Source organism: Python bivittatus, unplaced genomic scaffold, assembly GCF_059951505.1.
Source record: "Python bivittatus isolate LINGU-HERP-01145 unplaced genomic scaffold, Pbiv_v1 ctg000220_np1212, whole genome shotgun sequence".
Lineage (NCBI taxonomy): Eukaryota > Metazoa > Chordata > Lepidosauria > Squamata > Pythonidae > Python > Python bivittatus.
In genome coordinates this window covers 42,072,186-42,096,641 of record NW_028277048.1, presented here as the reverse complement: position 1 = coordinate 42,096,641, position 24,456 = coordinate 42,072,186, and the positions used below count along the sequence as shown (strand labels likewise).

At 38.2% G+C, this 24,456-nt stretch overlaps 2 protein-coding genes across 6 annotated transcripts in view; both read left to right on the top strand.

The window, feature by feature from the left end:
* The first annotated feature begins 172 nt into the window (after window positions 1-172).
* UTP18 (UTP18 small subunit processome component) lies at window positions 173-15,074 on the top strand. 2 transcript variants are annotated; one of them, XM_007424585.4, is made up of 14 exons: window positions 173-653; window positions 3,258-3,391; window positions 4,352-4,447; window positions 6,268-6,347; window positions 6,466-6,557; window positions 7,740-7,865; window positions 8,385-8,559; window positions 8,894-8,994; window positions 9,455-9,545; window positions 9,938-10,061; window positions 11,331-11,505; window positions 12,271-12,413; window positions 12,852-12,896; window positions 14,968-15,074. In XM_007424585.4, the coding sequence occupies exons 1-13, from the start codon at window positions 423-425 to the stop codon at window positions 12,874-12,876; spliced, it is 1,593 nt and encodes a 530-aa protein (XP_007424647.1). In that variant the 5' UTR covers window positions 173-422; the 3' UTR covers window positions 12,877-12,896; window positions 14,968-15,074. The 2 variants fall into 2 exon arrangements, with proteins under 2 accessions (XP_007424647.1, XP_025020085.1); XM_025164317.2 differs by having other exon boundaries at window positions 12,852-15,074.
* A 4,226-nt stretch (window positions 15,075-19,300) lies between these two features.
* The window catches only part of CSNK1D (casein kinase 1 delta), a 38,331-nt gene continuing 33,175 nt past the window's right edge, over window positions 19,301-24,456 (top strand). For all 4 annotated transcript variants that reach the window (XM_007424582.4, XM_007424581.3, XM_088138447.1 and 1 more), the window contains exon 1: window positions 19,301-19,593. In XM_007424582.4, the coding sequence (XP_007424644.1) occupies window positions 19,518-19,593 (76 nt within the window). In that variant the 5' untranslated portion in view covers window positions 19,301-19,517. The remainder of the gene's footprint in view (window positions 19,594-24,456) is intronic.

Sequence of the window (24,456 nt, the reverse complement as noted above, 5' to 3'; positions counted from 1 at the left end):
AAATAAAACGATTTGTTTTTTTCCCCCCATGACCTCGGAAGCGATGGCACAACCCTTTGAGTCTTTTGAGGGAAAAAAAGGGGGAGTCTAAATTGAAAAATGGGTGTCACGTGGAAGAGGGCGGAGCTCGGGGAGTCACGTGAGTGCGTCTCCAGAGAAATTCATCGGAAGTGTAGGGAGTTGCGGAAATCCTATACCTCCGAACTTAATTTGAACGTTACCATGCACGGAAAGGAAGAAGCAGAATGTGGACTTGTTGCCCAGCTCCTCAGTTCAAGTTCTTCAAAACCCCACTGACAGGCGGTGTTTGCATAAGAACATCCGTACTTCGCTAGGGCAACCCATCCGAAAAAGGCTTCCGGTTCCTGCAAAGGGAAGTGGGCCTTTCACATCCGGTTCGCGTTTCCTGGAGGGGAGAAAGCATGGAGGCAAAGATTGGGTCTCATTCCGGCAAGATGTCTCCTCGAAAAAGACATCGGACGGGAGAGCATCGGCGTGAAGTAACCGTCTCCGAAGAGGACGTCCACCGAGCTCAGCACTTGGCTCTCCTCGCGGAAAAGCCCGCCTCGGAGCGTGGCCTGGAGGAGCTGGTCTTCGGAGATGTGGAGGAAGGCGAAGGTTTGCTGCGGCGGTTTCAAGGCTCGTGCGCCCAGGTGACGGGACAGGGGCCTTGCCTTTCTCACATCGGAGTGGGTTCATGACTGAAGTTCTCTGTCCCTTCCCCCCTTTTTCAACCTCTTTGTTCCTCTAAAACTTGGCAACTTCAGGGTGTGTGGACTTCAACTCCCAGAATTCCTCAGCATGGAATTCTGGGAGTTGAGGCCCACACATCTTAAAGTTGCCAGGTTTGAAAAACACTGCTCTAAAAGCTGTGTGGCAAGCAGGGACTGAACAGGTAGCTCTTTTCTTTCCATGAGATGGCTCAATAGCCCGTAGAGTATCAAAACAACATTCTATTAAACATAGCTGTTATGTTTTGAAGGTTATCTCTCCATTTGTCCTGACCGTTAGTCCATAACCTTCTACACTTGGGTTGTGTAATAGGTGAAGATGCAGAAGAGCTAAAAGTGTTAATGGAATGTTCTACCTGTTCTGTTCGTGGGGGAGAAACGATTTTTTTTTTAATTTACTGATTTAGTAGTAAATCTTCAGAAGAAATGAAGTTATTAATTGATGAACAGATAAACTTGATTCTCATGTGCTGTTTCAATTAAGGATACAGAATATACAGGTAGTCCTTGGCTAACAACAGTAATTGGGACCAGAATTTCCATCACTAAGCAGTGCAGTTGTAAAGTGGGATGTCAGGTGACCGCATTGTGGAGTGTCAGCAATCCCAGCACTCCTCGCTGCCATTGTTAAGCAAATCCCAGGTGGCTTGCAGGCAGGCAGGCAGGCAAGGCATGCAGCATGGTGGGGCCGGGGTAGCTGCTGCCAGGGAGGGGAGGGTGCATGAGTGGCCCACACAGTGTGAGCATGGCAGAGCCAAGGGTGGCTGCTGCCAGGTGGGGGAGAATGCAAGCAACTTACCAGAACAACTTGTAACCTTCCGTGCTGGCTTTCCCATTGACTTTGCTTGTGGGAAGCTGGCAGGGAAGGTTGCAGATGACAATCATGTGACCACAGGACACTGCAATCCTCATAAGTGCAAGCCAGTTGCCAAGCGTCAAGATTGCAATCACATGACTTTATGGGTCCTGGGACAGCCAGAACTTCAAAGACTAGTCGTAAGTACCATTCATTCAGCACTGTTGTAACTTTGAATGGTTGCTGAATGAGAGGTAGTTAAACGAGGACTAACTGTAGATAACAGAAACATTCAGATAAGGTTTTTATTTATTTATTAAATTTATATGCCGCCTGGGTCCCAGTGTCTGGGCAGTTTTCAAATTGTTAAAACATTAAACAAAAAAAGAGCAAAGACCACAAACCCAGCTGGGACCCAAGGAAAAGAAAAGAAAAGGGGGCTTCAGTCACACTCACCAAAGGCCTGGATGAAGAGCCAGGTCTTCAGGGCCCTTTGAAACACCAGGGCCATTTGAATCTTGGAGGGGGGACCTCATTCAAGAGAGCAGGTGCTGCTACACAGAACAGATGGCATTAATTAATTGAAGGAACCCAGAGCAACCCTGCCAGATAGGATCACCTGGCAGATACTATGGGAGACAGGTGGTCCTTCAAGTAACCAGGTCCTATCCAAGGTTATGTTAATACTTTAGTTGGGAGCACAATGTCAAAATGAATGTTCTGTCAGCCCAGCTAAATGACAAGTTTATCTCTTAAGAAGGTGGGGAAAGCCTGGAGGTCAAAGTTCCTTGAATTCCTTTCAACCCCTTAATAAAATTTCCTGACTAGGAGGGAGGGGGGTGCTTAAGAATGGAGGAATGAGAAGCATTCTGATGTGTTTCTGGATTTTTTTTCTTGCAAACCCCAACTAGAGCTGCCTGATTTTAAACTCAGTCTTTCTTTTGCTGCCTTCTCCCCCACACCAAATTTTGTCCTGTATTGTTTTCAGAGGGTTATCCTGCCAACAACTCCTTTACTACTTTATTTCTAATGTTCCCTTTTACTAAAAAGAATAAAAAGGATTATAGAAGGTAATAAACATTTACATCAGCAAGTGTAATGGCAAGAAAGAAAATAATTCTCATTTTTTTAAGTGAAGTAGTAAGATCACTAATCTAAGTACCTGCAAATCACAGTATATTACAAAACTGTTTTAGGAGAGTAGAGAAAATTATTCAGTAATATATAAAAAGGAGCAGTGTTTACCTTCATTCTAAACTACTATCAAGTGATGCTCTGGGGAATCATAAAAATGTATTTTATTTAGTAATAAAAAGAATTTCTATACCCATTGCAAATTATATTGCCTCTTACATTTATTTCCCTGTTCCTTTCTGGTTATTAGAGTTAAAAATGTATCACAACAGAAGCCTCCACTTGCTTGTTGTGTTGCATTTCATCTGCACTGATAGGCCACGTGTCATTTTCTTGCTTGGTTTTGGTAAAAAGGACTGTGCGTATAAGAGGAACAATTGGGCCCCTTGTAGGCAAGCTAGAAATAAGTGACTCAGGGGTTTTGGGAATTTAAAGCTGAGTCTGGGCCTGTAAGTAGTTTCAAGTGCTCTTTTAAGGTAAATTATGTGGAAAGAAATAGTAGTGTCACCCCATAACAATAGTTCTCTAAATGGATTAGAAAACATTTAAAACTTCTGCTTTCAAGTTTTCTTTTTAATTTTTTTTTTTAATTTAAGGCTAGTGATGTGGTTAGTATTAACCTTCCCGAAGAAGAATCTGGTGATTCTGAAACGGAGAATGACACAGAAGACAACTTCCTTCCACTGAAAAAGCCAGCATGGGTAGATGAGGATGATGAAACTGAAGAAACGTATGCAGTACTCAATAAATTGATTTCAGTCAAATGATGTAATAAGCAAGTTGTATTGAATTGTTTGGACTTTTCTTTAATATATTTAAAATTTGGGTGTAAATGTTTTAACTATCTTTTCTAGTTTTTTAATTTAAGAATTAACTTGAATGCTTTCTTCACATTTTAAAAAATATTGCCTGACTACTCTGTTTTACTTTGGTACTCTTGTTGCTGATCAGATAAAGTTAAATGTGAATGCAGCCTGCTCTTTGCAACATATACACTTACCTTTTGCATTTATATCTTGCCTTTCCTCCAATGAGTACATGTCTTATAGTCCCCTCGCCATCCGTCTTATTCTAAAAATAGTCAGATGAAATCAGCCAAACTGATTGGGAAAGCATTTAATTTGTGTGTTAAGATCTGAACCTTTACCTTCCTAACCTTTGTCTGGTACTTCAGCCATAATGAGACATTAATATAGGATCTACAGTACTATAGCTTTTCCCAACTTGATCACCCTTGAAATGGCCATGCTGACAATTCTGGGAGTTGAAATTCTGACATCTGGAGGATGCCTGAGTTAAAGAAATCTGATCTAGTATATGACACAGTATTTGTCACATTACTATAGAGTTCAACAACCATACTGCCCTGGGCATGTTCAAATCCATTAAAATATATAATATACCGCAAAAGTATATAGAATAATAATAAAGGCAGCATATTGCTAATAAATGGTACAGGAGTAATGGTAATATGATTGTCATACTGCATCATTAAACCATCCAAAACTCTAAAAAAAAAAAATCATGGAATAAGGTACAGCAAATCATTTCCATAATGCTGCCAAAAAATTGCCTGGATGTATCCAAGCAGTTACCAGGAGTCAAGCCTGGAGTCTTTACCTTTTAAAAATTTAATTATATGAATGAGTAGAGAATTGTAAGAATTTAGTATATGACTTTGTTTTCCCAGAATTGACATGACACATCGGTATCGGAAAAACATGATGAAAAGTGATGCAGAAAAGAAGCTTTCAAAAAGAAAAGTTCAAAGAAGATTTAAAGAACAGTATGTTTTATTGGTAACATAAGTTATGTTATATAATGCCATCTTTGGGAATATTTTTAAAAAGTATTTCAGTTACAATCTGAAATGTTTGGTTAAATGCAAGAAGTAGCAACATATTTTTCTTTACTTACTTTTTTTTTTGCCTACTGCACATGGTGGTCCTACATTTTTTCTTACAATCTGCAACATGAAAATCAGTTTACATTTTTCTTATACATATAATTACATTTCTAATGAAAGATTCTACGACACAAAGTCATATTTGTGGAATTCAGAATATATACAGAATATAATATACAGAAAGTTAAAGAGGTAACAGAAAAATGGTTTTGTTGCCAAGGTTTGAATGCAAAAATAGGAAGGAGAGTACAGATAGTCCTTGACTTGTGACCAAAATTGGGACTGGAACTTCGATCACTAACACCACGTGACCACACCACCTAGCGATGGCAGTTACAGTTGCAGTCATTAGGCCAGGACAGTGCTGTCTTAGGCAAGTACCTCAGTAACGCCTGCTGCATTCCCCTTCGCTTCAACTCCCCCCCACACCTACGTCCTCCCCGCATCTCTGCCCTTTTGGCCATCCTGCATAACAGCATTCCTCGGCAGCGGCAGCAGTGCTGGGGCTGAATTGGAAGCCCACGGCCTTCATCAGTCTCAGCCAACCACCACTGCTCCCAGGCCTCTACTTCAGTCCCAGTGCAGCCAGCACCACTGCTAAGGAGTGCTGCCTCAAGCCCCACACGACGGCCAGCCATCATAGTACAAAGCCCCAGTTGCCCTGTTCTCCACAGGCCCTGGCTTGCCCAGCTGACCTTCACCGTTTTCCTCCCACTGATGATTCTGAAGTCTTCCAAGGCATCACAAGAATGGGGCATGCCTGCTATTCTCCAGTCATGCTATTTGGAAAATGGCAGGTGTGCCCCGTTCTTGTAATGCCTTGGAAGACCTCAGAATCTTTCCAAAGGCTTTCCAAAGTGGCGCAGGAATGGGGCACACAATTTGGAGAACAGTGCAAGTGGCCTCAGGAAGAAGGGCTGGCACAGCCAGCAGCTGCCTCAAATAAGGCATGCCGGGCACACCTCGTCAGAGCGGGAAGAAATGGTGAAGGTCAGCTGGGCACGGCAGGGCCTGCAGAACACAGAAAGGCTGGGGCTTTGCGCTGTGGCACTGGGGTGGCTGGTTATGGTGCAGGGCTTGAGGTGGCACTCCTCAGCAGCAGTGACAGCTGCGCTGGGACTGAAGGAGAGGCCTGGGAGTGGTGGCAGCCAGCTGAGACTGCTGAAGGCCCCAGGCCTCTAATTCAGCCCCAGCACTGCCACTGCCACCAAGGAATGCCACTGTGCAGGGTGGCCAAAAGCACAGAGATGGGGGGGGAGATAGGTGGGGGGAGTTGAAGCACCCCTGCAGCTGAGCACCCAAATTTTGATCACATGACCACAGGGGCACTGCAATGGCTGTAACTTTGAATGCCAGTCGTAAGCGCCTTTGTTCAGCGTGTCATAACTTCAGTCGCTGAACAAATGGTTGTAAGCCTAGGACTACCTGTATGCACTAAAATGATAAAGGTGCTTACACTTTCAAACTCTGCTATCATTCATTTAAATAATCCTTCCGTCATAATGTATGGCTGGGAGGTGAAGGAAAGGGTAATATTGGCTCCGCCCACCCCTTCTTCCTTTTTATCCCTCACTTTATCTGCTGCTTTTAATGCTCATTCTCTTCACTCGAGTTGTCTGACTATAACATTAATTACAATATTTTGATTTATCTGTATAAAATAAGTCTGCTTTTTCTTTAGTAATAATACTTCTTTACAGGTTTCAAAGTGCTATGGGAACAACACCTTCTTGGGCACTGAGAGGCATGAAGAAGAAAACAAGGAAAACCAAGCATGAAGGTAATTGAGGATCATCTTTGATAGCCTGTATAAATAGAAGATACAGTCTTGTGCACACTTATTGTGTGACATCTAAGCACAGATTAATAATTATTCACAAGAATTTCCTCTGCTTAAGGTGACAGTGAGGATGAAGAGGATGATGATCTGTTACGCAAGACAGGCAATTTTGTGGTCATGTCCGACTCTTTACCAAGAGGCATTTTACAGGTAAACAAAATTCTCCTGCATTTTCATTTCCTTATTACTGTTTTTTGGCAAGCTTATAAATGAGAAATTGTATGTTTGAGGGCAACTGAAGATTTGTGAATGCTGCCCCCGTGTTGCTGATACCATTATTATATCTTGAATATGTTGTTAAGTTTAAGTATAATATATTTACGTGGAACTTCCGCACTGAAAGAAAACCTTTCTGTGTCACATTCATCAGCTCAAGGAAAGGGACTGTCTTACTGATCATATAATCAACTCTGGATACCTTTTTATGTCAGAGAGTAAGACAAGCATGTTCTAAATAAAATTTCTGTCGAAGGGAGGATGTGCACAAATAAGAAACACTTTGAACTTGGAACAAAAGAAACCTGCTCAAAACACTGTGAATGTTCTGCCACTATAGAGCATAGTGGAAACTCGAAACACTCGGCACCCAACCTGCAGAAATATTGGTGAAGGCTAATTAAAAATAACAAATAATGGAAACAACACTTAACCAAACTGCTAGTAGGTTGTTTCAAGCAGAAGTCAGCCTTATTACCGGGCCGTCAGCATTCTTTCTCTTATCTCCACAAGAGTTCTTTATTTCTGAATGTGTGCTTCACTGGCTCTTCCTTATCCATCCTCTTCCCTTTAGCTAACTAAAGACAACAGCAACTGGGATGGGACATGTGACTGCTGTTTTAAATGGCCCTTTATTTAAAACTCTCCAAATCTCCCTTGCTTAGACTTTTTTTTTTTTTTTAAAGCCTTTTGTAGAATTTTGGAACATTCAGAACCACGGGAACAAAATAAGTTTTTTGTTCTGAGAGCAAGACAGAGTTCCAAACGAGTAATGCTTGTTCCAAACCCAAATAATATATAATGGTTGTTTTGCATTCAGAACTTTTCAAGCTCAGAATGTTTTTCTCATCCCCATCATTCAGTTTGTGAATTACAGCTGATGTAATTTATTGAGACATTTCATCCTTCAAAATGTTCTATAGTTTTTGTATTTCTGGTATTGAACACTTGTATACTTTAAATGTCACCTGCACCTTTAACTGACCTAATACAAATTCACTGAAATATATTCTAGTCCCCTGATAGAAATTTTCTACTTAGTTTTTCTATTTCTTTTTGTTCTACTTAAGTTTTCTGAGCTCTAAAATCACTGTATATTCATATTCTGTCTTTTAGATGAAAAATTGCTTGCCTGCCAATAATGAACGTATATCAGATGCCAAACTGACAACTGTGCAATTTCATCCTACTGCTCAAGTTGTTATGACAGCTGGGCATGATCGATCTATATCACTATTCCAGGTAAAAATGAAGTAGATTTTACTTCGTTTTTGTCCATACAATATTCCTGCCACTGTTAAACTGAGATATTCTTTGCCATGACACCTATGGGTCTGGGATGAAAGCGGTATGTGAGATAGAAAATTAAGTCCAAAGCATATGTAGACAAGCGAGGCTTCTTCAGTATTTGCTCAGAAGCAAAAGAGGTGATTTTGAAGCTTCACCTGCCATAAGTAATAGTAGTTTCATACTTGTGGAAGGCTTTGAATTACGGTCATTTATTTGGGGAGTATTGAGTGCATGAATTTTGCAGAGCTCAGTGGGTTTCTTAATTGGAGATAAGTTATTTCATAAGAACTATGTATTATATTAATTTATTAATTAAATTTATATGCCGCCCATCTCCCCCAGAGGGTGACTGTGGGCGGCTCACAAATATATTTTGCATTTATACATCCAAAATATTTTGCAATATTTTGCATTTATACATTCTTAGTACATGCAGGTACTGAGAGGACTGTTGTTGTTTTTTTCTTTAAGGTGGATGGTATCACAAATCCAGAGATACAGAGCATTCACTTGGAAGACTTTCCAATTTACAAGGCACATTTCAGTGCAGAAGGAGAACAGGTTATAGCTACTAGCGTACATAACAAGCTATTTTATATATATGACATGATGGAAGGAAAAATTATTCCTATAAATCATATCAGAGGTAATTGATTTTCATTAAGATTCTTGAATGTAATCTTATTTTTCTGTACCAAGCAGAAAATACTAGGCAAATATTACTTGTTACCTTTGTCCCTACATAGTCTGCTTTTATAACCTCAGCCAGATTGTTAGGCTATATATATGATAAGGAATCAAACATAATTTTTTGGATAATACAATAAATAACTTGCTGTACTGCAACGCTGTTCACATTTACCTGGGAATAAGTTCTCATTGAAATCAAGGGGGATTGTATTGCTACAATGAATATAAATTTTGAAAATAATTTCTGTATATGGAAGAGCTACACTTTACATCTTTGCTTTGAATTAAAGGATTAGAGGAGAAGATTATCAAAAAATTCGAAGTATCTCCAGATGGAACATTCCTGTTGCTTAATGGGACATCAGGTTATCTTCATTTGATTACAATGAAGGTAATGCTTCTACTTAAATGTTTGATTGGGGTAGCATAGTTCAGATAGCAATATGCTACCTTTTAATTAATATTAAGATAATTAACAATTCATATACTTGATAATCCATAGAATATTTTATTGTAAGTTTGCTGAATCCAATCAGTGATTATTGGTAGCTTGTTAATTTTATCTTTTATACCTTGTGTTATAAGAATTTCCATTAAATAAATTATATGAATAAATGAGTAAACTAATAGTAATTCCAAAAGAAAAAAGAAAACCAAACTAAAGTTGGCATCAGATAGGAAAGGAGGATAACCATGATAAAATCAACTAAAGGAAATTATGCAGTCTTTATTTTGGGGCATCTCTCATTTCTCCCAAGATAGCAGAAGAGAATCATTTAGTAAGATTTAGTCTATTTTACTTAGTAGTCTTATAAATAATGGTGGTGATAGGCATTATGTGTCCATCTTAGACAAAAGAATTTGTTGGAAGCATGAAAATAAATGGAAAGGCTGTTGCATCATCATTCTCTCCAGATGGCAGCAGAATCTACACACATTCTGGTAACGTATTCAGATTTGATGACATGCAGAATTGCTGACTGCATATATTTGTTGTTTGGTGAAAGAAATACTTCTTAGTTTAACTTCTGTTGTTATTGCTGTTGTATTAATAGCCACTTCAAAACCACCCATAACAGTGATCCTTAAAATGTAAAATAGTACAGTAATATTTGTAACTCAATACAGTCTCCCCAACAGCAAAAAAACCTTTGTAGACTTTTAGTTTGCTCTATATAATTTACATTCAATATATTTTATTAAAATAACAAGGGAACAATTTGAATAATTGTCAAATGGTTCATAGTCTAATCATTTCCTTGTTTTCTATATCTAGCATTTGATGTTTAAATTCTTATAAACATTGTTTTAAATAACATGTACTTGTCTATCAGATGAGGGTGAAGTCTTCATATGGGATGTGAAAAGCAGGCGGTGTCTGAACAGGTTTACTGATGAAGGTTGTCTGCATGGTACTTCTATTGCAGTCTCTAAAAACAGCCAATTTATTGCATGTGGGTAAGTGAAACGAAAGCCAAATACCCTATACTTAGATATTGAGTATCCATGTGCCCAAGGAGAGAGACTAAATTACATATACATTAAGCCATGGCTTGCTAAACCATGATTTACAAGCCAAAAAGCCTGCACGTACGCAAGGCATTATCTTTGCATATGTGATCCAGGTTACATTTGTAGAAGTATTTCATTGCCAGCTCTGGATTAGTCCACTCCATATAAAGAAATCTTTAATTGGAGGTAATTGCTTGGACTGGTGAAATCATTCAGAGAGGGATTATTCACAAAGTGCCTCCCAAACCTGCTGATCAAAGCAACATGTCATCTCAAAGAATCACTGAGACTGCTTCAAGGATCTCCCCAAAGATGGCACCTAAGGGGTCTGTTTATTTGCACACATGCTCAGAGTGGCCAAACCTTGGAAGAGTGTGCCACTTGATGCTTCAAGCCAAAAGCACCCTCCAAATACTTTGGCACAATCTTAATAGCAGCTACTCCTATAATTTTTCTTATCTGCATACCAGTGCTCAGAAAGCAATAAAAAAAACCCTCTTTCCTTCTGTCTATCCTAATTTCTGTCATAAAGGCTAAACTTGAACCAAGGACTAATCCCACAACTTGTCTTTAGAGAAATGATTACATTTAACATTGAATTGACAAAGTATGACATCTCAGAACAGAATAGTTGTCGTCAGGCAAAGAAGCATAGGTGGTCATGAACCATGTAACTCTTCCCCTTAGAAATTAAGGACTACCAAACATGAAGCTACAATGTTGGTCAAATATAATCATGGAGGTAGTTAGCCAGCACATCTTACCCTTAATTTGAGAGTCAGACCAGCTGAAATCTGTGCGGTTTCTGAACAGATTACATACCTCATAATTTAAGGATACTTGTAATAATTCTGATATCCTTTGAGTCATAACTGAATGTTTTTAAATGTCCCATTTTTTTTCAGATGCAAATTCAAAATGGATAGAGTATTAGGAATAGCTTTTGTTTTGTAATAAACTTATTTGTCAATTTTGTGAAATTACTTCCTAAAAAATATGTGTAGAAGGCTTTGGAGTTAACATCAGTTTGAAGCAATTTGTCCCGAATTTATAAAGATGTAAAGTTTATTTCTTCGTTAGTGTGTAATATAATTGTCCCCTCATTGATATGGAGTATAATTGGAAATAACCTTTGGGGTTTTGTTTTTCTTAAACATTTGAATATGTATTGTAAATACTGACCTGTTTTTAAGTCATTAATATTCCTCTTTTTAGTTCTAGTTCTGGAGTTGTGAATGTGTATGCACATGATGATTGTGTAAGAGAAACAAGTCCTAAGCCTCTTAAAGCTATAATGAACTTAGTTACACCTGCTACATCGTTAGCATTCAGTCCAACAACTGAAATACTAGCAATGGCTTCTAATAAAGTCGATGATGCCCTGAAACTGGTAAGAACATTTTCATTAATGCTGTGCTGGAACTTTCGTTTCCCCTTTTTTGCACTTATTTGTATGGAAGAAAGCAAACCAAAACAAGAAGTGAAAGGGGATGACGGGCAACAAAATTTTGATGGAAATGTTCAAGGAGGGCAAAGAGATTGCATTTTACCAAACTTAAAAAGTTTTAAAACAATACAGAACTCTTTATTTACATGCTTCTAGTCCAGGAAGTGCTTATGTAACTCTGCAATCATGTTGTGACTACACAGGGTATTTTAAATGTCAAAAAGAGAAATCGAAGATTATCTACAGTTAACACCTCCCTTGCTTCCTGCATGAAAACTTCCTTTAGAATTGATCTACTCTGCAGAAGAAACAAACAATATTTCTTTTATAACAACTGCAAGTATTAGTATAAAGCATCTGTTCGGAGAAAGGTTAATTCAGTGATTCGTTCATAACAAAATAATACTAAAAGCCAATCATCTGGGTCTAGTTTTTTAAGGTAGGCTGTTTTAGTGCTTGCAATTGTTACTTGAGAAAAAAAATCTGGCTGAAATTTCATATCTTATTCTAAATCTCAAGCCTTCACTGCCTCTTCCTGAATAAAATATTAGCTAACCTTGCTGTATCAGAATTAAATACCTTCTAATAAATGAAGAAGTCCTGTAATGATAAATGTGAAGAAATTTAAAACATATGATTTTAAAACATAACAATAGTATGTCTTCACTTCCCTGTATTATTTTTGACAGTTTTATTCCTTCTTAACAGGTCCATATTCCTTCATTTACAGTATTCTCAAATTTTCCTGTCTTCAGGAGAAAGTTATTATATTTAGCTTACTGTATGGATTTCTCACCAAGAAGTGGATATTTTTCCATAGCAAACAACAAAGGCAAAGCTTTATTGTATAGGTATGTAGTAAATAATCTGATTAATTACTGACAAAACTTCTGGTATATTTTTGATATTGCTTTTCATACTAATCATAATTTAAAAAGATTTTACTATATGATGGGGGTGTAAGGAACAAAATGAACTCTGAGCATGCTTCAGCCAATATTTGGTACTTTTAAGTAATAAATTTTAAATCGTATTAAAATCAAATACATTTTAATGGAAAGAATCAAGCTAATGGATATTTCCAGGTGGATCATAAGCATGACTAAAGTGTGCCTAAGCCTAATAAAATCAGTGTACCCTAACTCTTAAGTAAGACCGTAATAATAAAATAAATATTAGAGTTCTGATTAGAAGTCTCCTCTGAAAAAGCTAAATCAGATCATTCGTGGCATGATAGGTGATAATAGTTCCTAAGCTCTCTGATATTAATTCTCTTTTAACTTTTGCAGGTTGAAACACTACTCTGATTTCTAAAATGACTACCTTAAAATCGGGTAATTATTAAATGAAGTAGATGACTTAAATTGTTGCAAAGTTTGGAAGGATTTATTTCATCTCTTGCAAAAATGTTTTCGTCATTTATATATAACAATAAAAAATGTAGAATTCAAGAAATTGTACAAAAGCATGATGGAGGTTTAGGGATATCAAATTTGAAACAGTTTGTATCATTAAGAATTGAAATAATGAAATAACAACAGTGTGAATTACCGTTCCTTTTTCTTTTTTTCTTTTTTTTTGGTCTTGAGGATAAATACATTTAAAGAAATGAAAAATAAACAATTATATAGTACTAGAAGTATCCTTCAAGTCAATTCCTTCAAGGACATGTAGTTTTTTAAAAATAACATGGAAGTGGCTTGCTATTGCCTTCTAATGGGATTTTTTTTTCTTCAATTTCCCAGTATAGCTTACAGTCCTGTGAGTTTCTCATCCAAGTACTAACCATGTCTGACCATGCTTAGCTTTTTAGTATCAGCCAAGGACAATTAAATGTTGCCACCTAGCTGGGATTTTATAGAATTAAATAATTATTAATAGAGATGCCATTAGTATTGAATATATTTTGCAAAAAGAATTATGACACCTATCAACTGTGGTTTGAAATGACTCAACCTCAGTGACTCCTTCATAAAATGTATTGGTCTCATCTTAAAACTGTTACAACATCTGAAGATTGAGGTATATCAATTTAATAGCAAAGCGATTTTACCACTGTTATTTATTATTCTTATATTGAGTATGACGTTCTCTTGAAATTCTGGGAGGATGATTTGGGATGGAAGTTGCTGAATCCTACTAAAGTATTTCATGGCTTTAGAACTTTTAAATCTAATCACAATTAGTCTATCCTTTTGGTTGAAACTTTTTGAAGAAATTGGGAATAACACCCAACAGTCTATTACAGCAAATCCTGCTGTTGGTTTATTGTCCATGTTTCCTAACACATATAAATGCAACATAAGAAATTGATTTAGCATTATTATCTCAAAACAGTGGAGAACTAAAGGGCAAATTCATTGGATCAATGGAATTTAATACTATGGAAAATAGTTCTGGCTGAAAAGTTGTACAAAAACAAAGAGCTTTAAAAAGCAAAACAATGAAGGATAAAATTACTCAAATCTGGTCACAGTTATATTAACAATACTTTTCCTAATGAATTACCTTCAGATGTACAAATGTTATATTGTTCAGATGTTCAGTAGAAATATTAAATAAGGATGTTTAAAAGTTTGCATTTGCCCTTAAAATCACATCTGTGTTTGCATGTGTGTGTGTCATATTTTTTTCTCTAATCGTGTTTGTTTTTCTTATTGGTTTGTTTTCCTTTTTAATTAAACACATTAATTAAATTTAATTAAAAAGAGGATACTTCCTTACTTATTAGTGAATGTTATCAGGACAAATGCCACTGTAGATTAAAAGCTCTTTGATCCCACAGAGTATTAATCAGTGTAAGAATAGTTGGAGTTGTCATCAACTTTTCCTCTCTGCAAGGGGAAATAGAATTGCAGGAAACATACTCTTTACAGGTATGACTTGCAGAAGGTTCTGCTGAAACAAACATTCTGATGATCAGCAGGACAATGATTAGCTACAATCAAGTGTCAGTCTATCCTCATTTTCATAACATTTGTGAGAATCAAAACCTTGTATTGCAAATGTTATTAGTAAGCTTCTTCTAATAAATGAACCTGTTGTGAAGATGTGCAAATTGGTGTGGCTCTGCCATATAAGCTTAAACTGAAAAAAGGACAGTTTTTAAGTATCTGTGCACATTAGCCTGTAAGGATTTCTCTTCTGACTAAGCAAGTATAGAATTTTGTTGCACAGACACGCCTCAGTGTGTTAAATTTTCCTAATTTTAGAATGTTGATTTTCTATATCTTTTGTAGAAAAAATGAAATAGATATATACTGTACGTGTTCAGTAAACTTGGTATTAATACATGTTTAATTATTTTAATGTCTTGCTGATTCAATAAACAGGCAGTGAAAGGGTTTTTGTGGAGTGCAATCTAATAAAAATGTGTTGACTGACTTCATTTTTTCTTTGCTACAGATGGTGCAACCTGTGGTTCTAAGAAAATAGATTTATTTTTATTCATTGCCTTAATGTTTTAAAAATAAGTATTTCATCACCAATAAATGTTTTTGATCATTTGCAAATTAGCTTCCTTTTTTCCTCATTGTGTCATCAATAAATTTAAAAGAAAATATCATGAAAATAAGAAGTAATACCCATGCTGAGCAATCACATAGGTGAACATGGTAGAAGTGAATTAAAGAAAAAACAGATTCAGTCCTGTTTTTGGCACATAGAATATTCAGCATATAAGTGCTTGCTTGATTTTTAGGTGAACATGTTTAAATTTAAATAATAGAGCAATTTAAAAAGAGCTTACCGGTCTTACTAAAAATATGCTGATGCAAATTTAGAATAAGTAGCAATTAAGTAGAATTTCAGAATGTATATTTATTGAGGTACTGGTGCACATTCAAGGAAAATAGGTATTGTACATCCCTGCTATGCATAGTTTTGGGCTACATTGGCATATTACCAGGAAAATATTGGACATTTTAGCTGTAAGCTAATAGTTTAGAATAGGTAAAAGAAGTGCTTTATATATTGAAAAAGGCCAATCAATGTTCTAGCTTGACATGGTTATTTGCACTGGTTTGGATGCAATTTACTATAGCTCCCATTAATAGCTATAGGTGAGGGGGTAAGCAATAAAAATAATGTTAAAAATGAATATTTTATTTGTTGCATTTACATCCTCTCTGTTTCCTGAGAGCTAAAGGTGGTCTACATGGCCCCCAATTTTATTTCCTACAGGAATAGCCTTATGATGTTGGTTGTTGTCAACCTTTTAAAGTAGCAAGATCAGAAAACACACTCCACAATAAATATTGGAACTCTACTTTATTGGTACAGGCTGCAGTAATAGAATCTTTAAAGCCTGACAGTATTTTCCCTTCCCTCCATCTGATGCATAGGAGAATCAAGGCAGAGTTACTTTCTGTCTAACCCCTTCTTTCTTTCCTGGGCATAATCCACATTTTGCTAACTACACATTCCTTCTCCAAGGTCATCTGTGGTTCTGTACAATTGGGCTAAAAGACAATGCTGTAGCTACCCACTGAACTCTTCAGCTTGCAACTCCAGTATTTTAATTGTCAGGAAACAATAGCATACATTTTATTTATTGTATGTGCTATCAAGTCAGTGTCAACTCTTAGTGACCACAGGACCTTCTCCAGGATAATCTGTCCCCAGTCTAGCCCTTCTGGTCTCTGAACAGTTGCAAACCAACTTTGCTGCTGGTTGTCCTTTTTTCTTCCATCTTTTCCAGCATCATGGACTTCACAAGAGAGCTGGGTCTTTGCATAATGTGTCCAAGATAAGATGATTTGAGTCTGATCATTTGTGCTTCAAGTGAAAACTCTGAATTGATTTGTTCTAGGATCCATTTTATTTGTTTTCTTGGGTAACTCTGGTATTCTCAGGAGTCTCCTCCAATATGGGAAAACCATTGCCAGCACCATTCTGATCTTTGTAGGTATAGACAGCTATCCACCACTCAGTGTTTTCATAGTCAATCCTAAGGCTGGTTGCTGTATCTGTTGTCAATAGTTTGGTCTTCTTTATATTTAATCTGAGTCCCATTTTTTTCACTATGTTCCTTGGCTTTCACTACTAGAGCAGGCTTTCAGCTATAGAGTAGTTTCATAAGTGTACCACTAGTTCTTGCTGTTTTTTCCTTCAATTTTACAACCACACTCTTCTTCCTTCAATATTGAGTATCCTTCAATATATATTCAGCACATAGGTTGAATAAATAAGGAAAGAGCCTTGTTTCACTTCTTTGCCAACTTGGAGCCTGTCTATTTACCATGTTCTGTCTAAATTGGCTTCCTGCCCTGTATGTAGGTTTAACATGGGGACAGGGAGATATTTTGGGATTTCCATTTTCTCAAGGAAAACCCACAGCTTAATATGGTCAGCACAGTTAAAGTCTTTCTATAGTCTTTCATATTTTCTTTTTGGTATTCTTTGGCTTTGTTGTTTACCAGTGTGCATATTTTACAGTAGTTTGCATTTCTGTTAAGTTTCTTTTCTTTGATGTTAGCAGATAGACTGACCTCTTCCAATTGGTTGGCCATTGTGTCATTCTCCACATTTGCTGGCATAGCTTAATTTTTTTACAGATTCTTCTTCTGATGAGTTTATCATTTTTTGTAAATATTCCATTAATTCTTATAGCCTTCCAACTTGGTAATGACTGGAGTGCTGTTCTAACTTCATCTTCTAGTATTAGAGGGTTCTTGTAAGTAGGGAATATCTTCCAAGATATCTTGGATGTTGATATCCCTACCATATTTTGGGGGGGGGGAGACAAATTAGCAGCACAATTGAATGAGAGATTGCTGAACACACATATACCTAAAGACTTCAGACTATCTCCAAAGGTCTCAGTAAACACAATGGGTTTTCAGCACATTACAGTTATTAATTGACATGGTGCTTATAATCTGCCTCACATGTAATCTGCATCTGCTTAACCAACCTGTCTTCCCTTCTCCCCATCTCATCCCAATTTAAACCCTATATCAGTTTAGCCACCGTATGCATCTGATGAAGTAAGCTGCAGTTCACAAAAGCTTATGCCTTTTAATAAAATTTGTTAGTTGGAAAAGGTGCTACCAAACTCCTGATTTTGGCTTCCACAAACTAACACAGTTCTTCTAAATATATGTCCAGTAAAATCCTTTAGCATAGCAATTTGAGGTTGGAACTTAGTTCTGAATTCAGAAATCTTTTGGAAAACTTTTCTTGTTTTTCTATGTCTGTTTCCATCTTCAGTGCCTTTACAGATGTCATTGTAATACTGCTTCTTGTCTCTTCTAACTGCACTTTGAAACGCTGTGAGTTCCTTCCTGAGATACTTGTCTGTTGGCTTTGGCTTCTCTACTCGTTTTTACAATTTCTACCATCCATTCTGACACCAGTTCAAAACGATTTATGATGTTCTTGAAAATGGTGGGCGTATGCCAAGATCATATTGTGGAAACTAGTTAGCTTGATTTGGAATTTGGACATGAGCAGTTTGTGATCTGTTCCATAGTCAATCCCTGGCCACATCTTTGCTGTTATAACTGAGCTCTTCCATTTCTTTGTAACAGTAATATAGTAAATTTGATTTCTTTGTACTCCATCTGCTGATGTTCATGTATATAGGTGTCATTTTCAGGCTTGTATCATTGTGGGTGAGTTCACCAGGAGAACAAACACTTGATTTCCCCTCTTTCATGTGTTCCTATAACCTGCATTGAATGGAAAGAGAACAGTGGGAACTGTCATTATAAGAGGTGATGTCTAGTTTCATGATGTTAGATGTAGTTCCTACACAGAAATATCCATAGGCTAAATATTCATTAGTGCACAGCTAATTATTGGACTCCATCTTATTTATTTGTACAATTACCTTAAACCCTATCATGATCTGAATAATTCCTATTGCTTTTCTTTTTCCTCCTCATTAGTAAACTTTTGACAGTAAATATTATTGAAAATTTATAGTAATATTTTAGTAGCTAATTTTTTAAAAAATCAACTGATCTACTAATGTTTGGATCTTTAAATTAAAATTTCCCCAAATATAAAGATACATAAAAACCCAAATCGTAAATCAAATAAAAAATCTTTATTAGAGCCTTTAACCAGCATAAAATAATGTAAAATTATAAGATAACACGCTAATCTATATAATAATAAAATAATTGGCATTAAAAACCCGGGCTCTACATTGCACATGTTTTTGATGTGACAAGAGAGTTTGAAGCTGTTCTGAATATATGCTGTTGATAAATCCACTGCACTGCTATTACTTAGGGTTTTACGGAAGAATACTTGTATTATATATACATCCTCCACAAAGCAGTCTTTTCCAACTTGGTGCTCTCTGGATATACTGGATTTCGATTCCCATAATTTTCAGGCTCGAAATCGTGGGAGCTGAAGTCCGACGCATGGGGACAGCAACAGGTTGGGAAGACTGCTCAAGAGTCATGTGTAAGTCCAATTCTGCGCCATTCTGTGGCTTCGGCACGGGCATCTTTGAAAGAAAGAGCAGGCTCGGTGGCTGCCTTAGCTCTTTCGGGCGGGGCTCGCTCGAAGGAGTCGTCTGCAAGATGCCGCCCGTCCCCCGCGGTATCGGACGGAATTAATGAGCGAAAGGTGGGCCCGGATGTTCCAAGCAGCTGCGGTTGTCATGGAGACGCGGCGTCTCTAAGCCTCACAATCTTACAATCCCGCCCCGTTCCTGTTCTCAACCGGCTTTCAATCAGAGGATGCTCCGCCGTCTTAGGCTCCACCCATTGTTGCCAAGGAAGTGAGGTCACATAATATGGCGCCTCGGTCCTACCTGCGCTGAGGGGGGATCCGGGGCTAGGGGGAATCGGCGTCCATCCTTCCCACCCGGGGTGCGCTGCCGCCCCCGAACACTTCGGGCGTCGAGAGACGGGACTAAGGGCCGCGATGGTCGCTGGTGTTCAGCTGCTCTGAGTCAGGGTCCTCACAACTGGGTTGGGTCCAATCGAGCCGCCTCGATGGAGTTGAGAGTCGGGAACCGGTACCGGCTTGGCCGAAAGATCGGGAGCGGCTCCTTCGGGGACATTTACCTCGGTGAGGAGGCGCTGCTCTGTCAAGACCCGAGCGGTTTCGGGAGCTCTGGGTGTCGGAGGCTCGGGGGAGGGCTGTGTCGGGAAGCGGCTCCGGTAGGGGAAGAGTGGTGTTTTGCTGGGGCCTTTCGTCCGGGCTATCCTACTGGATTGACTCTGCCCGGCGAGGTGACAGAGGAACGCCCAAGAGCCGCATCCAGTATGAAAGCGAGAAGAAAGCGTCGGAGCCCGCAACTGCGTCCCCAGCGGTGGTAGAACCATGTTTACTCGAAAGTAAGAATCACTGATTTCAGTGGCTCTTTACTCGAAGCAAACGTGATTATGATTCTGCCTCTTATTCATACTAGGAGAAACGACAACGGAGTGGAAGTCGTGTCCAGTAACTTCCTTTATGACCTTGGGCAAGTCACACTCTGCTTGCTTCTCCCCCATTTCCCTCTTCCTGGTTGCAATCGGGGGAAAATATGGAAACAAAATGTTACAGTACTTGGGTTGAAGACTATTTGCTTCTGATACCCACAGTGTGAGAATGGGAGAATGCCAGCTGTTCATGGGCAGACAAAACCTTGGCTGATGCTCTGTCAGCTGCAAGGCCTTAAATATTCCAGAAAGTTTAGGTTATTTTGCAAACTAGCTGGGGGGGGGGTGTAACTTAAAGTGAAAGTAAACGCTGGAAGAAATTTAGCTGATTATTGGCAGCTTAGTCCTTTAGTATTAATAATAGCGTAATTGTGAACATGAGGCCTGTTACCTTACATCTTGGGTAATGAATTTTTAATAGACCCAGAGGGATGATGTGGATTTTTTTGTTGCGTTTTATATGTTGTAAGCTCTTCTGGGTATCTCCTTTCAAATTGATATGCTTTATGCAAAGGTAAGCCAGAATTACATTTGATGACTGAAACATACTGGCAAACAGCTCAGAATTCAATCATACCAAGGTTTATGACTGTACATTGCAATATACGTTTGAATTGATATAATGGGATTACTAATCATACAGCTGCTGTACAAAAGTGTCAACATGTGAGTTGCTGCATTTAAGATACCTTACTTTGAGAGCAATGGATCCATCTTTAAAGTCCTAATATTTTAGGTGACAGCATAGCCCCATTGTTATGTCCCACAGCCCAGTGCTTTATATCAGCGACATCCACAGCAAAATGATGACACACACATACAGTGATATAATCACATGAATGCTGTGATTATGTATTTGTGTCTGGATGTCTGACACAAGTATGTAAGTCATGGTATTTGTGTGATTATGTCATCATACACTTGTTTTCTCTCCCTGTGGATACCCATGCTTTGTATTTGAATGAACGAATAGCATTAAATAATTTATATTCAGCTTTCTTTCTTGTTTTAGCTGTTAGAGGTGGAGGACAACATGAAAATCAATGCCAACTTGAATAATTGGCATATACAATATACTTTATTGTATAAGTATATACTGAAGATTAATGGTGAATACTGTGCAAATGCAGCATTCTGAGATCTTTCCAGTTTTTTTAACTTGGAAAATATAATCTACATGAGAAAACTTAAAGTGATTTTCCTTACTACATGACATATAGAATCGTTATTTATTTGAGTGTTATAAGGTAGTACTTCTGAAGCTATTTAGAAAGCTCTGCTCCCAGCACAAGGAAGAACTATAATTCTCTTGCAGCTCCACCTATAATTAAAGTTGTTGTACAAGTTGAAAAACTTCATATATTAATCTTGTTTCTAATACCCTAGCCCATTAATCTATCAGACATCAAGCAGATGTTTACTTCTACTTTATGTGAGGGACCGCTATATATTTTCCTTTTGAGAATGCTATATAAGAAAAGTACAGATGTTTTTAGCTTACCTACGAAATAAGTGTAGCAAAAGTGAAATAGCTGTTGGTGTTTCTTTTATATCTTTGTACTTCAGCTATGCATATGATCAGGATCTTTTTAAATTGTTATGTTTGACATTTGTGAAGCTACAGAGAGTAGTGTAAAATACAGTATTTTAAAATGTTTTTAAAATATTTAAATATTCAGCTAGTTGAAATTAGAAAGGTGGGATTGCCACTCCATCTTAGTATTTGAAGAGATTGCCTCTTAATACTGAAGTGTTTTATATCAATGTACATTGGTGTATTTTGGTAATTGTCAAGAGTCAAGACAGGAATAGTTTGCATACTAAAGTACTTGCAGCCAGAGCTTTCATATAATTATGCACTTATTTTACTTCAGTTTGAATGTACTATATTAGAATTGTTACCTTCCCCACTTCAAAACTTTAGAGCTAGGAAATATGTCACTTCAGTGAAATTAGGAGAACTAGCCTTTTTGTAATGTTAATTTCCTGAATTTTTCTTTGTCCTTTGGATGACACTGTATGTGGTTTGTCAACAGTTAATACAGTAGTACATTCTGAGAGCCAGATTGGTGTAGTGGTTAAGGTATCGGGCTAGAAACTGGGAGACTGTGAGTTCCAGTCCCACCTCAGGCATGAAGCCAGCTGGGTGACCTTGGGCCAGTCACTTTCTCTCAGCCCTAGGAAGGAGGCAATGGCAAACCATTTCTGAAAAATTTTGCCAAGAAAATTGCAGGGACTAGTCTAGGCAGTTGCCAGGAGTCAACAACCTGACTCCAAGGCACGCACGTGCGCACACACACACAAATACTACATTCTATATGAATAAAATTCTCTTATATTAACGAGTGTTTGAAGTAAATAGTTATTCCATCAATGTAAGATTTCCAGTTCAGTTTTAGGAAGCTTTTGAACCTTCTTTTAATATTCCCATCTATCATTTATTAGGTTCATATAATGTATACTATGATAGTATCTTTATCAGGTATACAAAATACTATGAGTTCCTGTGTAGATTTATGCAGAGGTTCCCAGACTTTCTCTGTTCACTGCACTCTTAGTGTCTCAGTAATTTTTTTTTTTTTTTGCCAGCATCCTTAGTGGTTCCCAAACTCTGCGCTGCAGCACCCTGGGGACAGTTAGGACAGTTCCATTTATTAAGTAGTAAAATGGTGCCCCTGTGAGTTCACTGCAGCATCCCATTTGGGAACCGTGACTCTATGTATTTTTATATATATTACTTTATTACAGTTACAGTCAGGTCCAGAAATATTGGGACATCGACACAATTCTAACATCTTTGGCTCTATACACCACCACAATGGATTTGGAATGAAACAAACACAATGTGCGTTAACTGCAGACTGTCAGCTTTAATTTGAGGGTATGTACATTCAACTCAGGTGAACGGTGTAGGAATTACAACAGTTTGCATATGTGCCTCCCACTTGTTAAGGGACCAAAAGTAATGGGACAATTGGCTTCTCAGCTGTTCCATGGCCAGGCGTGTGATATCCCCTCAGTACCCCAATTACAGTGTGCAGATAAAAGGCCCAGAGTTCATATCAAGTGTGCTATTTGCATGTGGAATTGGTTGCTGTCAACTCTCAAGATGAGATCCAAAGAGCTGTCACTATCAGTGAAGCAAGCCATCATTAGGCTGAAGAAACAAAACAAACCCATCAGAGAGATAGCAAGAACATTAGGCGTGGCCAAAACAACTGTTTGGAACATTCTCAAAAAGAAGGAACGCACCGGTGAGCTCAGCAACACCAAAAGACTCGGGAGACAACGGAAAACAACTGTGGTGGATGACTGAACAATTTGTTCCCTGGTGAAGAAAACACCCTTCACAACAGTTGGCCAGATCAAGAACACTCTCCAGGAGGTAGGTGTATGTGTGTCAAAGTCAACAATCAAAAGAAGACTTCACCAGAGTGAATACAGAGGGTTCACCACAAGATGTAAACCATTGGTGAGCCTCAAAAACAGGAAGGCCAGATTAGAGTTTGCCAAACGACATCTAAAAAAGCCTTCACAGTTCTGGAACAACATCCTATGGACAGATGAGACCAAGATCAACTTGTACCAGAGTGATGGGAAGAGAAGAGTATGGAGAAGGAAAGGAACTGCTCATGATCCTAAGCATACCACCTCATCAGTGAAGCATGGTGGTGGTAGTGTCATGGCGTGGGCATGTATGGCTGCCAGTGGAACTGGTTCTCTTGTATTTATTGATGATGTGACTGCTGACAAAAGCAGCAGGATGAATTCTGCAGTGTTTCGGGCAATATTATCTGCTCACATTCAGCCAAATGCTGCAGAACTCATTGGACAGCGCTTCACAGTACAGATGGACAATGACCCAAAGCATACTGCAAAAGCAACCAAAGAGTTTTTGAAGGGACAGAAGTGGAATGTTATGCAATGGCCAAGTCAATCACCTGACCTGAATCCCATTGAGCATGCATTTCACTTGCTGAAGACAAAACTGAAGGGAAAATGCCCCAAGAACAAGCAGGAACTGAAGACAGTTGCAGTAGAGGCCTGGCAGAGTATCACCAGGGATGAAACCCAGCGTCTGGTGATGTCTATGCGTTCCAGACTTCAGGCTGTGATTGACTGCAATGGATTTGCAACCAAGTATTAAAAAGGGAAAGTTTGATGTATGATTATTATTCTGTCCCATTACTTTTGGTCCCTTACCAAGTGGGAGGCACATATGCAAACTGTTGTAATTCCTACACCGTTCACCTGAGTTGGATGTACATACCCTCAAATTAAAGCTGACAGTCTGCAGTTAACGCACATTGTGTTTGTTTCATTCCAAATCCATTGTGGTGGTGTATAGAGCCAAAGATGTTAGAATTGTGTCGATGTCCCATTATTTCTGGACCTGACTGTATATGTATCCCACCTGTATGGCTCCCTAAGCAGTTTACTACCAGTACAAACAAGTGTACATAGAAGTACAATAAAAATGATTGAAAAACAAACTTTTAGTATCCTT